At 43.6% G+C, this 14,827-nt stretch overlaps 1 protein-coding gene across 1 annotated transcript; it reads left to right on the forward strand.

Moving 5' to 3' along the window:
• Positions 1-7,368: 7,368 nt before the first annotated feature.
• tll (tailless) lies at positions 7,369-9,454 on the forward strand. The gene is made up of 2 exons (NM_079857.4): positions 7,369-7,676; positions 7,798-9,454. Exons 1-2 carry the CDS (start codon positions 7,601-7,603, stop codon positions 9,078-9,080), a joined length of 1,359 nt encoding a protein of 452 aa, NP_524596.1. The 5' UTR covers positions 7,369-7,600; the 3' UTR covers positions 9,081-9,454.
• Positions 9,455-14,827: the final 5,373 nt, after the last annotated feature.

Genomic DNA, 14,827 nt, shown 5'->3' on the forward strand with positions numbered 1-14,827 from the left:
ATTAATTTTACACGATTTGTGTCAAAACTTGTAGCTGTATTGAAATCAAGTATGCCTAAAAGCATGCTAGTTTTTAAATTAACATGACTTTCAGTGGATATTCATCATATTGTGGATGATTTTATTTAAATTAAATTTAAATTTGTTTCTTGCTCTTTAGTATTGTTTGAAAGCCATTACTTTATTATTTATGTCATCAGCAAATGTTACTAAACGGTTATCTCTTGTGATATATTCGTTGTAAAGGTAATTCGCTTTACCCTTGTTCATAAATTCCCAACCACTTGAAGATATTTTCAATTAAAGAAAGTATTTAAACAGAACCAGGCCAAGCGAAACGCCCACAAAAAAGTGCAACACCGGAAAAGAAGATTAAAATTACCAAAAGTCATGAATCAAGCTGAGAAGTTAATTCAACAAAAAAATCAAGAGGGACGGTCAGATGTTCAGACAATGAAGAATGCAAATCATTGCACTTTCGTGTCCTGTGAATCCTGCAGACTGCATTCGATTTGGAGCACAACTAATCGTCCGCCGGCAATTAGCAAGAAAAGTATTCCTCCGCATTCAACACTTTACTAATCTGCAAGTGTCAAGCGGCCGCAAATGATGATGGCGATGACAAAAGGAGTTGACAGGCAGGACATTCGGGGCAGGAGTGCAGGACTACAGGCACGGGTGCGGGTTCCGGAGGGTTGAAGTGTGCGTTCCGGGTAAAAAAGGATCGAGGCAGCCGCACTGGCAGCATCGACCTCGAAATTCCCCCGAACTGCTGGGGTTGCTTTTTTGCCACACTCAAGAAAGGCGGCCTGAAATTTGCACTTCATTTTGGCATCAGTCTGGCTGCAAAATAACATTATTGCCTAATAAGGGAAATTAAAAGTGTACGAATTTGTTTTAAACATGTATTTTCCATCACTAAATGGGTTTCATTGTAAACTAAAATACTGAAAACTGTTAGAAAGGGTTTTGTAGTTTGTTTATAAGCATCCTTTTTTTGAGTGCACTGACTCAGACTTAAAGCGAAGAATGTAGACTCAGACGACAACAGGTCTCGTCAACGAGGCACAAAGGATGGAACGGTCTCTACCTTTTCGAATAATGAAATTCAAGTACCGCTCGGTGCTCCTTTAACGTTTGATATCAAAGGACATTCGATCGGGCATGCAACATGCGCTCTTTGTCCCGCCGTTGCTGTTGTCAGTTTTCCTCAAGCGTTTCTCGTATTTATGCCAAAGATTACATGTTGATCTCGCATATCTTTCATCTTGACGGACTGGGCTCCTTTATTCGTGCTCCGATCCTGGAATCCTGTGTGCGTGCTTCCCACGTCGCTGACACTCGATACTCGCTGGCAGGCGAAATCAAAATGCCGTCAGTCAGTAGCCCAGTCATGATCGTGCATTAATTGGTAGACAAATCACAAAACAAATCATCGTTCGAGAAGTGTATTTAAGGTGTAGTTTGTCGACTGGATGATACCTAATCCTGTAGCTTGATTTTATTCCTCTTTATTGCTACACTCTATTCCGAAGCAACCAATTTGTTATTTGCAGGGTATTATTATGAAACTTTCACATTTATTCATGGAGAAAGAATCTCTGGCCATCTATCTTCCATGGAAATCTCCCTTCGCTGACAACTCACCCGCTTCTCTGGTAGTCCATTGTGGACCACATTTCTCCAGCTCCAACTCCACCTTCCAAAGATTCTATCAAATCGATAAGCTATGCCCAGAATGGCCCCTTTTCAGCTACCTCCAGTTAGCGATTTGATGAGGGTTTCCCTGGATTTCCCGGCTTCTGGATAGATAATAATTTCTTAACTGAAACAATGAGAATATTGCGCATGCTAGATTGATCGCCCACTTGTTCGAACTCTAAAAAAAGGCCAAGGATATTGAAATCCTTTCTTCCACTCGTTTTGGCTAACCCTTTTCTGCTCAGTTCGTGGAAGTTAGTTGCTCAAGATTCGCCATTTATTCAATGCCCATATTTTTTGTGAAAAATATAGAATTTAAAATTTCCCGCATCAATGGTGAATGGATTGTTATGTTTCGTTGTAAAATCTTAGGGCATCAGGTGCCATCAGGTGCATTGTGTGTAATAATAGACCCCGAATTGCCAGCGTTCTGTATTCAATTTCAATCAGCCGTGGATCCTTGAGTGGGAGCTTACAACTCTCTTCCCACGAAACAGAAAAAAGACGATGATGTTTGTAATTCTATTATGACTATGGAGCCAAGTGCTAGTTGAAAGGTTGAAGGTTAATGATCCCTTCAGAGCAACGAACTCTCTTAATTGCATAGATTGAGTAGAAAGGGGATAAATGGAAATTCGAAAGGAATGAAGGGGTCTGGGAGCAGTAGTAAGAATATTTCCTATTCCCAAACTTATTTGCCGTTTAAAAACGCAAAATTGGTGATACCTTTTTCAAAGACTCAATGCGTTCAGATACTTCACCTACCATGGGCATGAGGTTCTTTAAAAGTGCAAGGGAGTTTGTATCATAGTTTGCATTTCCTGTTTACTCAGATAATTTTAAAAGCAACCTCCTTTGGCCTGTCTAATAAAATCAAAGAGATCTACCGCTCCTAATGCAACTATCTGCCAAGATCTGTGAACACTTTTAGCCGGAAAAGCGGGGCGAATTCGGTAAGAGTTCGTAGATTTTCTATCTCCTGTGGAAAAAGTGAAAACATAAACACATTTTACTCGCAAATTTTTGCAAGAAATGTGTAAAATTTCTCGGCATATCTGGGAATGAAATCCGAAACTTTTAGCAACAGTCTCGGGCGTGAGAAATGTAACGCAGATATTAGACTACTCTCTATCTGGAATAATCTGCGTATGACATAATCTTAGGACTTAAAGATGCAAACGAGACGTGGCCTGGTTTCTGGCCCTCTAAATCTTTTCAAAAACAAAGGGCCAGCGGCAAACAGGACATCCTACTTAACAGCAGCGAGCTGGTATTCAATTGTAAAAAAGGCAAACAAAAAGTCCTTAAGTTATGTTGGCTGGCAAATGTTGAGCGCGAAACAAAGAGGCTCCTCTTTGCGAGGACCACAAAAGGTCCTCAGATTCAGACTCAAAACTAAGGTACTGGCACTTATGCAAGGTCCAACTAATACACCAAGAAAAATTAAAAGAACTCGCTTGAAATGCAAAAAAATACTAAAAGGCACAATTTGAAATATAGTTGTAAGATGTTATAACTTTACATGACCTTCTATTAAATATCTAATATCTTCGTAATTGAATAGATCAGTAGCAAACATTTGTATAAATTTTCTCTTTGTGCAGGACATAACAATCAAAACTGAATTGGAAATGGAAGCAGCGACTTCATCACTTGTTTCCTTTGGCTCTCCTGTTGCATAAATAATCTCGGGGGCATTCAACAGTCTGAAATCGGAGAACTTGCCGGAGAAGACTCCGAATCTCGCATCGGATATCGGGTCGTAGTAGTGGCCCAAATCTTGGAGGTGTGTCCCATTGTTCTGGCCGCGTTTCCGTGGCAGCCACGAATATGAAACCTATCTGGAGGATTTGATTTTGCACGTGCAGGTCTGGGAACCTCGGCACTCCGAGGACCCGATTCTGGCTGTCAAATCCCGACAAAAGTTGCTCAACTTTCTGCCGGCGTGTCCTCCCGACTTGCGCAATTTTTCCGAGGATATTCGAGCACTTTAATTTCATGTTTGGGATTGTTCGCCTGATTTCTCAAGATCAGATTGCTTATCTGTGTCCCCGTTCCCCTGATTCAATTTGCCCGCCGTGTAATTATTGCGCTTTTCCTAGGCTGTTTGTCCTCTTTAGGGTCTAATAGTCCACTTCCTGCCTTTCAAGCCTCTTGGGGTTCCATTTGCACTTCAGTTTGACGTGATTTGCGAGTCGCTTCCTGTGGATCTCGTTCTCGGGAAAGGATATTCGGAGCTATCTCCTTTACTCCCCTGTCTGTTTGCACTTTTCAGTTTGGGTTTGACAGGCTTTTTGCTTTTACGAACTGGTGAACTTTGCTGTCTCGCTCCGGCGGAAGTTGTCGTTAAAGGTTTTCGTTTCCGCAGTTTCTGGGTGCATTTGCATATTATGAGCGCCAAAAGACTTCTGATTCTTTGTCTTCTTGGCGCCAAAAGGGATAATTGATGGTTACGCAATCGGGTTTGGTTACAGTTTGGGAAAGAGTTAAGCCCGCCAAAAATGTAGATTTATTTGAATAGTTATTCGCTCTGAATTTTTATTCTGATCCGAAATAAATCTAATTCGTGGATTTGCAAATCTTTAGAGATTAGTAATGTGTCGAGACTAACGGCGGCCTTTAGGACTTGAAGGGTTTGACAGTGGGTGTGGGACTTCTTAAAGATTAAGTCCAATTTCTGTGTCTTTAAACCTAAGCATTCTATATATTTTACATGAACATTCCTACGCATTTGTGAGGACATGTGCACTGAAATGCAAAAATTTTTCTGCGACACCAGATAGCGACGTGCCATAAAACTGAAGCAAAACACTCATCTAATGACATTTCGGGTCTTTCCCATCAAAAGTCTGGCGCGATTCATAATGACCAAAGCGCAGGGTCAGCGGTAGAATATCTCGGGAAATAACCATGGAAATAGGGTCGGTCTTCCCTCGAAGAGTTTACTCAATGCTCAATGAATTCGGAGCGGCGGCGGCAACTTTTGGGCCATAAAAGCGAAGAGCGGGATTTTTCCACCTCCAGCATGCAAATGAAGTGAATTTCCCAGCTATTTAACCCTTTCATTTCGCTCGAACCTCGAATTGCCATTAGCCGTGTGGCGTCTTAACCCTTTTCTCCGAGCCGTCGAGCAATTCATAAAAACGCAGCGAAAGTGCCATAAAAATCGAAGCCAACCCAAACGGTAGCACCTGCATTCTTCGAAGACAAAAAGGTGCTAACTCGTAATTAAGACGAATAATCGCTACCTAGATCCTTTCGCTTTTCGTCCTCAAGGAACTTTGTAAAAAAGTCGCAAAAATTCTGGGAATTTTTTATTCACTTTTATTCATCGGCGACCTTGAATGGCCGTTTTGATGGCGGTGGGTGGTTACCTGGCTTAGGTAGGCGATAGACTGAAATATTCCGACCTGCCGGTGACTGCTGTTTCAATTCTTGTGGTGGATTTAGCGCTAATCCCCCGGATTAGCGACTGAACGGCGTTCCGAGTTCATTAAGCAAGGGAGCTGATAGTTGGTCTCAATGAAAGGAAAGGGGAAATCACTACCAAACTCAAACTTCCTAAAGTCATATATTCCGTAACTACAACTTGATGAATGACAAATTGCTTTATTGCCACAATCAAGAAATGTTATCTCTAAAATTCCAAATTAATTAAATAGTAATTTTAAATGTATTGGCCCTTGGAAACTGTTTAAAGAACTATGCGAATTGACTATTACCACATATTAGTTGTTATGTTAAAAGCAATGACTAAATTTTCGCTTAGTTGTGAACATACTCATACAACGTGGGAAGATCGAACAGATGCAGCCTCCTCATCTGCATATTCACGAGTTCCCACAATTATAATTACTTCAAACTCAATGAACGGTCAAGGGAATGTCAAAAATTGATATGTCATCGTCATCTGGTTTAGTAGAGCATCCTCCCCCCATGGAAGTCCAGCTAATGATCGGAATAGCAACACACGCAAGCGAATTCCCATGCAGCACACCTGAGTTCCAATTAACCACCCCCTCCGATTCAGCATCATCCAGGGGTTGACTAGTCCAATTAGAACCCCTGGACATTGCAACCCCTGGCGACTGTTGTTGATATCATGTCAAGCATTTTATTGATCAAGTTACGCATCCGTAATACGAATCGAAATATAATTGCTCTTTTCAAGTGTCTATCGTATATCAAATGAATTGCATTTGCATCTCCGCCCTTCTGCATTCGAGTCCGTTCGAGCAGAGAGCTGTTCCCACGTTCGAGGTCCTGGATCAGGATCACATGGCCTTAGGCGTTGGTGCGTAATCGCACCAGACTTACAGGATCTTGCTTAACATTATTAAGTACTCGCCCGATGCTGGGACCTCGCACAATGTCTTTCTTTTGAATTCGCTGATCCCGAAGACAGAAAAGCTTGATCTAGCAGCCTCCCGACCAGCGTGCCTTTTCCAGGCAGTACCACTCCCGCGATCTAAAATCCGTAATCTGCTTAAGCGGCGAGCTTAAGTCGAGGAATCGGTGGGTCCTTCGGGACTTGGCAGGACCAAGCGAGATTAGAGGCACTGTCCACTTGAATCCTAAAGGCTCTCAAAAGGCAACGCCTAATCTGGCTCAGCCGCGGGAGCTACTATCTCAAATGGCTAGCTCCCATTTTAGTAACATGAACCTTTGATTTTAACAACTCCGTTTTGGGTTTACTTTAAAATAATTTTATTTATTAAGCATTTATAAAAATTATTATTAAAAACGCAATCTGAGCTCCGCAATAATTTTCATAAAGTATTTTTAGATTGAACCTAAAAAGTTGCCAAAGCTGGCTAAGAAATGCAAATATTTGTTTTTTATTTTAATCAGTGCATATATTTTATATAGGAAATACGTTGTATTTGGTTAGCAGAAGTTATTCCAAAATTTAATTTTATGGGGGAATCGAAGAATTTGTTTAGATGCTCAACATTATAATGCACTTTCTTAATTAAAAAATGTTGAGTACATTTTTTAAAAATTACGATACAAAATTCATACTCAGATTTGTGTAAAATTGATAAGCTCAAGAAATCTGTACAATCTGATATCTATCAAAGTCTTTAGATTTATCATTTCCCTAAACATTTATATGGTTGCATCATAAAAACCTAATTACTGAATGGAAAACAATCAATAGTGCGTGGTATTCAACCCCTGCTGCTACTATCGCCACTCGAAAAGGACTCGCCTCGCAGGACTAGAAGCGAACCCACAGGTACTTCACACAAATCACAAAGCGGCAATAATGGCAGCGCCATAAAATACTCGGCCATGGATATGGAAGGATATCTCTTCATTAACAACTGTCGCAGGACGGGCAGAGATTCTCTGCTGCGAGAGAGGGTAGCAGACGGACGAGGAGTTCGCGTGAGAGAGCAGGTAGTGAATCCTGCGGAAAAGGGCCATAAAAACCGAAAGAATTGAGAATGAGAATGAGCGACGGCTGCTGCGTTCCTTGCTCAATGAATTTTTCGCAATGGCAGCCTGCCGCAGGATCGAAGGATTCTCCAGGGGAGAGTGAGAGAGGATATGCGAGAGAGGGCATTAGAAGCAACCCTCTCCCGAGTTTCGACCAATGAACGCGGAGTTTGTCTACCTAAGGGTGATCGACTGCTCGATGAATGGATTTGGTCTGCAGGACTATTAAAACGCCGGCGGTCCTCACAGCAGACAACACAACCCATCGTGATCTCAGCGAGTCCACATCGGAGTAACCAAGGATATATCGAATATATCACACAATCCGCAATACCGCCGTCCACCCAAACCGTTAAAACAAAAATCCAAAACGACTCAAAGATACACCAGTGCCAAGTGAAATTCAATTTGTGCAAGCGTTTCTACAAAAATCGCCAAAATTACGCCCCACATCGGTATGCAGTCGTCGGAGGGTTCACCAGACATGATGGATCAGAAATACAACAGCGTGCGTCTTTCGCCAGCGGCATCGAGTAAGTATAGCAAAAAAAAAAATCAGATAGCAATGAAAAAAGAAGAAAACAATCTTCCTAATATATAAAATTAAGACAATCCTTTACTTATACCAACTTTCCCCCCTTCTTGAATTTCCAGGTCGCATTCTATACCATGTGCCCTGCAAAGTCTGCAGAGATCACAGCTCCGGCAAGCATTACGGCATCTACGCCTGTGATGGCTGCGCCGGATTCTTCAAGAGGAGCATTCGGAGATCCCGGCAGTATGTGTGCAAGTCGCAGAAGCAGGGACTCTGTGTGGTGGACAAGACGCACAGGAACCAATGTAGGGCTTGCCGACTGAGGAAGTGCTTTGAGGTCGGAATGAACAAGGATGCAGTGCAGCACGAGCGGGGACCGCGGAACTCCACTCTGCGTCGCCACATGGCCATGTACAAGGATGCCATGATGGGCGCCGGCGAGATGCCACAAATACCCGCCGAAATTCTGATGAACACGGCTGCCTTGACCGGCTTTCCTGGAGTACCGATGCCCATGCCTGGCCTGCCCCAGAGGGCTGGTCATCATCCTGCTCACATGGCTGCCTTCCAGCCGCCACCATCGGCTGCCGCTGTCTTGGACTTATCCGTGCCACGAGTGCCCCATCACCCGGTGCACCAAGGACACCACGGTTTCTTCTCGCCCACCGCCGCCTACATGAATGCCCTGGCCACTCGGGCCCTGCCCCCCACTCCTCCGCTGATGGCAGCTGAGCACATCAAGGAAACCGCGGCGGAACACCTATTCAAGAACGTCAACTGGATCAAGAGCGTACGGGCCTTCACCGAACTGCCCATGCCGGATCAGCTGCTCCTGCTGGAGGAGTCCTGGAAGGAGTTCTTCATCCTGGCCATGGCCCAGTACCTAATGCCCATGAATTTCGCCCAGCTGCTGTTCGTCTACGAGTCCGAGAATGCCAACCGGGAGATCATGGGCATGGTGACCCGCGAGGTGCACGCCTTCCAGGAGGTGCTGAACCAACTGTGCCATCTGAACATTGACAGCACCGAGTACGAGTGTCTGAGGGCTATTTCGCTCTTCCGTAAGTCACCACCGTCGGCAAGTTCTACCGAGGATTTAGCCAACAGCTCAATCCTGACAGGAAGCGGCAGCCCGAACTCCTCGGCCTCTGCTGAATCCAGGGGTCTTCTGGAGTCGGGAAAAGTGGCGGCCATGCACAACGATGCCCGGAGTGCGCTGCACAACTACATCCAGAGGACCCATCCCTCGCAGCCCATGCGATTCCAGACGCTCTTGGGCGTGGTGCAGCTGATGCACAAGGTCTCAAGCTTCACCATCGAGGAGCTGTTCTTCCGAAAGACCATCGGCGACATCACCATTGTGCGCCTCATCTCCGACATGTACAGTCAGCGCAAGATCTGAAAAGTATGTAGAGCCTAGACTAATCGCCGCACTCGAAGTGCCTTCCAAGTGCTGGGAACTGTGATAATCTCGGAAGAAGCGCTTTGGACAATACTCGATCAGTGAAATCAACGATTTCTCATATCCAGGAGTCGAGCCTTAAAATACGTACACAACACTCACCTTAATACCTTACCTAAACAGAACTCGAAGTAATCTTAGCTAAAGTCTCTCAGACCATCCAGATGTGTTTCAAATTGCATTCGCAAAAGTTTCAACTTTGCCTGTTAAATACGTCAATCGTAGTTTTAAACACTTTAGTTTTAAGCGCATATTATTAGCTTTAGGATTTGGAAAAATAATTATTCAAAATAAACCTAAAGGTTTTCGAAATGAACATTAATGGGTCTTTTTGGGTGGATGCAATATTTTGGAAGAAATGGAACTGACAGTTTCAGAACTTGGATTTGGACTATCGGAAGTTTTAAACTTGAAAAAATATATTTCATTAATTAAATGAAAAAACGTAGTATTCACATTATTTGAAAGGTCTTTTGGTTTTCAAAAGCTATGCTTAGAAAAAATATATCTAAACTAAACAAGAAGTAGGTCCTAGTTATTTGCGCAACTTTTGTAAGCAGCTGAAAGTGTTATGCCAAACATGGAATCATGAGATTACACACGGAATTATCATTCTTTTTATGGCCATTTCGTGAGGCTTTTCGCATCCTTAGAGACGACAAAGCAACCGCACAGGGCAACCCAGTTAATCACAAATGAATTATGCAAATACTGGAACAAAGAAATATTAGATCGCAGAAGAAACCGTGGAAAATTAGCATAGTTTTTCTGCATGAACAGACCAAAGTCGGCATTAATTTGGGAACCTGAGGGACGCAGTGCAATGGCCGCCCCAGTTTTGATATCCTTTCTCTCCCGCCCCGAAATTCGAAAAGTTAAAAAGCAAAAATTCACTTTTGTGACTTTGTCGAGCGGCGTTGGATCGTCGCATTGCTGGCAGGACCGGGAACGGGGTTTCGGGGATCGGGGATCGCTCTGCCGGAAGGACAATTGAATCCTTTCACAATGGCCAAGCAACGTGCAGCCGGAGGTAAATGAGTTTTCGCTGGCAAAGGCTGAACAAACAGTTGCCAAATTGTTCGAATTGCGTTGGCCAAAATAAACAGAGATGAGTGTATTCCACTGACACACATCCATGGCAGTAGCGATGAGGATGTGCAAAAACCTACCCTAACTGAGAGTCCGGAGCCCAAGCCTGATTCCAATCCAACCACGGCACCCAGAACATCCTGCGGGGATTGGGATTGGGAATTAAGCATGCTTCGTTGGTGCTGCCATTTCGACTTTCGCCAAAGGACGACCCTGTGTCCTGGGTGCTCAGGCGGTTCACTCGGATGCTGTTGAACCCGGGGTAACAAATTGTGATATTTCTATTTCCCTGCGCTGTTGAGCCCTTTTAAGTCCTAATGGCCCTTTATTATCTGCCTTTAGACTTTTAATAGACTCAGGCACCAGGACACAGCAACGCAGAAACACCGAGAGCAGCACCCGAGAGTCCTTTCGATGGATGTGTGTGTTGGCCTAATCCTCATCATTCTGTCATCAGTGACGTTTTTCTGCACATTGTTGGTTGGCCATTGTTTGCGTCTTAATTTGCAGTTTTCTCTTGTAGTTTTGAACTCTCGCCGGCGAGCAAAAGGATTTTCACATTTTTTCACTTTTTGATTTCTATAATGTCCCTTAAAGAAGGAGACCATCTTTAAGATGACTTCAACGTCGGGTGTGATACTACCATGGGGCTCTTACTTCATGGGATTGAGATCTACGAAAAACTAAATCAACTGCGAAAAATGATCATTTTAAAATTTACAAAAATGTTAAATATTATTTAAAAATATGTTACTCTTAACAATTTATACGAAGTCCTCAGTTAAGGCGTAGATTTAGCTCAGAGTCCTTTAGAAATTAATCTCAGTTTGCGGATTCTCTCCCCTTAGACTAGACTCAATTTAATCCATTTGAAGGTTGAAGGCGGCTTGGACTAGGACTCAGACTAACTTGTGCCTCACTTGAACTGCATTAAATCCGCGAGCTTTACCTGCCGAAAGGGGGTGGGAACTGGCTCATCTGGGAGAAATCTCAAGTGGCTGGCGGTCCGAAAATTCTGGGGAAATTCGGAACAAGTATGTCGGAATCTGCGGGATTTTGTATAACGCGTTTAATTCATAGATTTTCGTTGATTAAGTAATCCCCGCAAAGGGCTCAATGAAGGCGACGCGTCGGCCGATTAGCGCAGTTCGCGTAAGCGGGATGTCCCGAGTTTGTACCCAAAGGCAGGTGTGGGTTAACAGGTTAAGGGTTTCGCAAGCTTAACCCACACAGGACCTCTCTCGCTCCCTCCTCGAGGCTCTCCTACTGGCTCTGATCCTTATCCAGGCGCAATTACCTAGCGAAACAAAAATATGAGTATGCAAATAGATTTTAATGGGCAGGATTACCCTTTTGCTAAATACCAAAATCCTGGACGGGCGGTCTGCGCACCGCAGCTCCTTTGTTTTCAAATGTAATGAGAATGTCTCTAAGCCAAAATATTAAACATCCGTTTGAGCCTGGCCAGAACATACCCATACATACATCGTCTATGTATATACGTATATTGCAAATCCGGCTTCCGATTGTCCTAGTTGTTTGTACCTGAAGTCAGGACGTTTCTCTCTCTCTCGTCCTGCGGCAAGCAAAAGTCAAAGCGGCGTTGTTCTTGTAAATTGAGTAGCTCGATTTATCGCCAGATCAATTTTCTATATCTGCCGCTCAGATAAGCGGGTATATAATTGTTTCTGTGGCTTATGCGCTGCCAACTAAGCCTGGTTTTGGTCTTGGTTTTCGTTTCGCTTCTTGCCCTGAGCCTTACTTAGTAGCTTAAGTTCTGCTTAACTTACTTTAGTGGGCAAATGGCAAATTTTAGGCGGAAAATTCTACGAAATTCTTTGTATTTGCATACACATCCGTGGCGGCATTGTCTTTGACGCTTAGTCGCATAATTTGCCAGACAAAACGGTCATAGGACTAGAGGGGCAATGCACTGAGGAAAAAAGGTGATTTTAAATTCTAAATTTAGTTGCATTAAGTCAATATTCAGTATAAAAGATATTTTTTTTACATAGGTACCTTACAAAAAACCTTTTGTCGCGATTTATCCACAGAATTGTGCGACTTTTAGACCTCATTAGACATAACACTTAAAGCACACCAGCTGCTTTCTAACAAGGCTGTCTTAGATCATCAGCTCTGATCAATGCTATCCAAAAAGCGATTAGGACGAGGACATCGCGTTGCAGGATCATCGAAGCGTGGCCTCATCCAAAGTACTTTTTGCACTGGTCCCGCCATTGTATCTGCCCCTTTTTTATGCCCCTAAGTACTTGATGCCCGAGTCTAAGACCCCGAAAATCTGTGCACATCCTTTTGATTGTTGCCATCTGAGTACGGGACAATAGTCGTGGTTTTGCGACGAGTGGACCTCCTGGAGGTGAGAAAAATATTAAGGGCAAATCCGCTGAGCCGCCGATCCGGCGAACAATGTCCTCGAAGAATCTTGAGAGCAACTTGCGTTTAACCTCAAGAAAGTAGCAATTGCCCGCATTATTTCGATGATCGACGAGTCCTTTGTTCGAGGAATGCAGTTTGCTGGAAACTCTGCTGCGGCGAAAATATATTGACAGACTAACAAGTGTTATACGATCTGCGACAGTTTTTTCCGAAACAAGAGGCCTCGGTTCAAGGACTTGCAATCAAAAGCTGGACCACCGCGACTGCTACATCTTGTGTGTTCCCTCGAAGATGTTGAATTGAATAGGGGCTTGTCCGTTGAGAAACTTTTACGAAATTAATGGAGGATTTGTCTCACGTATATTTTTTGATCGGAAGTGGTGGAAGCTGCATCTGCGGATGGAAATGTGCCTCCGGGCGGAATCTTTGCGCAGCCTGGTAATTGAATTTGTTGCCTTTTCATTTGATGTTTTCTTTGCATAACAAAGCGGACCGCCGATGGCCTCCGGGCCTCGAAAACCGATTGCGTAGATAGTTTTCGATGGGGTTGTACGTGTATCTTTCCGGGAAAAATGGCGGCCAACCGGCATTTAAAGGCGTTGCACATCATTTAATTAAGCCGTCGCACGAAGCTCTCCCACTTCCATTTTCCTGGTTTCGAAAAGTTCGAAACTTTTCAACTTCCGGGCAAGAAAGCAGGTGGCCGGTCATCAGGTGCATCCCCGAATGAAGCCATTACTACCGGGTCACGCAATGTCCAACGGCCAACAATCCTGGGAACTTGGGAACTCTTCGGGTTCGGTGTTGACCAGCAGCGGTGAAAAGTGAAAAGCCGTCGCGTCATCCTCGTCGATGGGAGGCCATATGTCATCATAACGAGACCCGATCAACCCTGAGCTCTCAATAGGAGTAGGGATGCACCGCGAATAAAGTAGTTTAAAGTACTACCATAGATATTAACTTAAAATTCGAACGTAATTTTAGATATTAGCTTAAAAAATCGTTACATTTCTCACCCCTTTTTTTGCTCTTTGTGTTCTTTAAGAGCACCCCTCCTGGTTCGCAAGGTTCGTCTTTCAGTGTAACAACCCTGCCCTCGCATTCCGCAACAGTTCGATGAGAGCTCGGCAAATATTGAAACAGCTCCCAGAAAGAATCTGAGTCGAAGGTGACAAAGGGAACGAAGGGGAAAGGACTCGCCACTTGAGAAATGTAACAAATCGACTTTGACAAAGCTTCGACCTCAAAAACTCAACCTCGACCTGGGAAATCGCGAAGTCGCCAAACACAAACTGTCGCTTTCGGTTTCACGATTCGGGTTGAGTTGTCGGTGGTTCTGGGCACTTGGAAAGTTTTAAAGTGGCCACTTAACACTCGAAATCGGGAACGAGCTTGCTACACGTCACTCACACCATCACCTCATTAGGGCTTGCTGCGCTCCCAGGATACAAGGATATGTGTGCAGGATGTGCAGAGCGCCTAAAACAAAAGGGGTAGTTAGCGAGTTGAACTTGCCAGCGAAACGCAACAAAAAAGCAAGTTCAGCAGTTCGAAACTGAAATCGGGATATTGGCAAACCAATTTTTGAGGGCTTTTGTTTCGCTGAACGACGCGAGTAAGCCACAAAGGATCAACAAGGCTCGAGAATTATTTTGTAGGACCAGCAATTGAACCACTCAAAATGAGTCTGGAGTGTTGGACCCGGCGATTGTAAATTAATTTTCTACTTTGTCATACAAATATATTTTAAAAAACAGTGGAAAAAAGCAGGATAGGGAAACCATCTTGCACATTTTCCGATGCATATAATGTGATAATAGTGAGCCTGAAAATGTATTGCACATACACTTAAAACATGTATTATACGTACATATATACGTATACGTATACGTATACGTATATATATATCATAAATTATCAAGGTTTCACTGAAAACAAAAGAACCTTTTCAGACACTATGCCATAATTTTTGCCACATTTTGAAAACCCACAGAAATGATCGAGTGGTGGTCAAAATATTAAATGGTTGTCCACATTTTGTTTTATCGCCAGCTGTCGACGGCAACAGCAACAAAATCAACTTCAATTTCGTTTTTACTCTGGTGATTTTTCGCTTTTTATCGAAGCCATTTTGTCAAAAAAAAAAAGGGATTTAGCCACTAATCCGAAAATGGGACATGTCCGGGCCAGAAAAACGG

The sequence above is a fragment of the Drosophila melanogaster genome, chromosome 3R (genome assembly GCF_000001215.4).
Source record: "Drosophila melanogaster chromosome 3R".
In the NCBI taxonomy this organism is placed as follows: Eukaryota; Metazoa; Arthropoda; class Insecta; order Diptera; family Drosophilidae; genus Drosophila; species Drosophila melanogaster.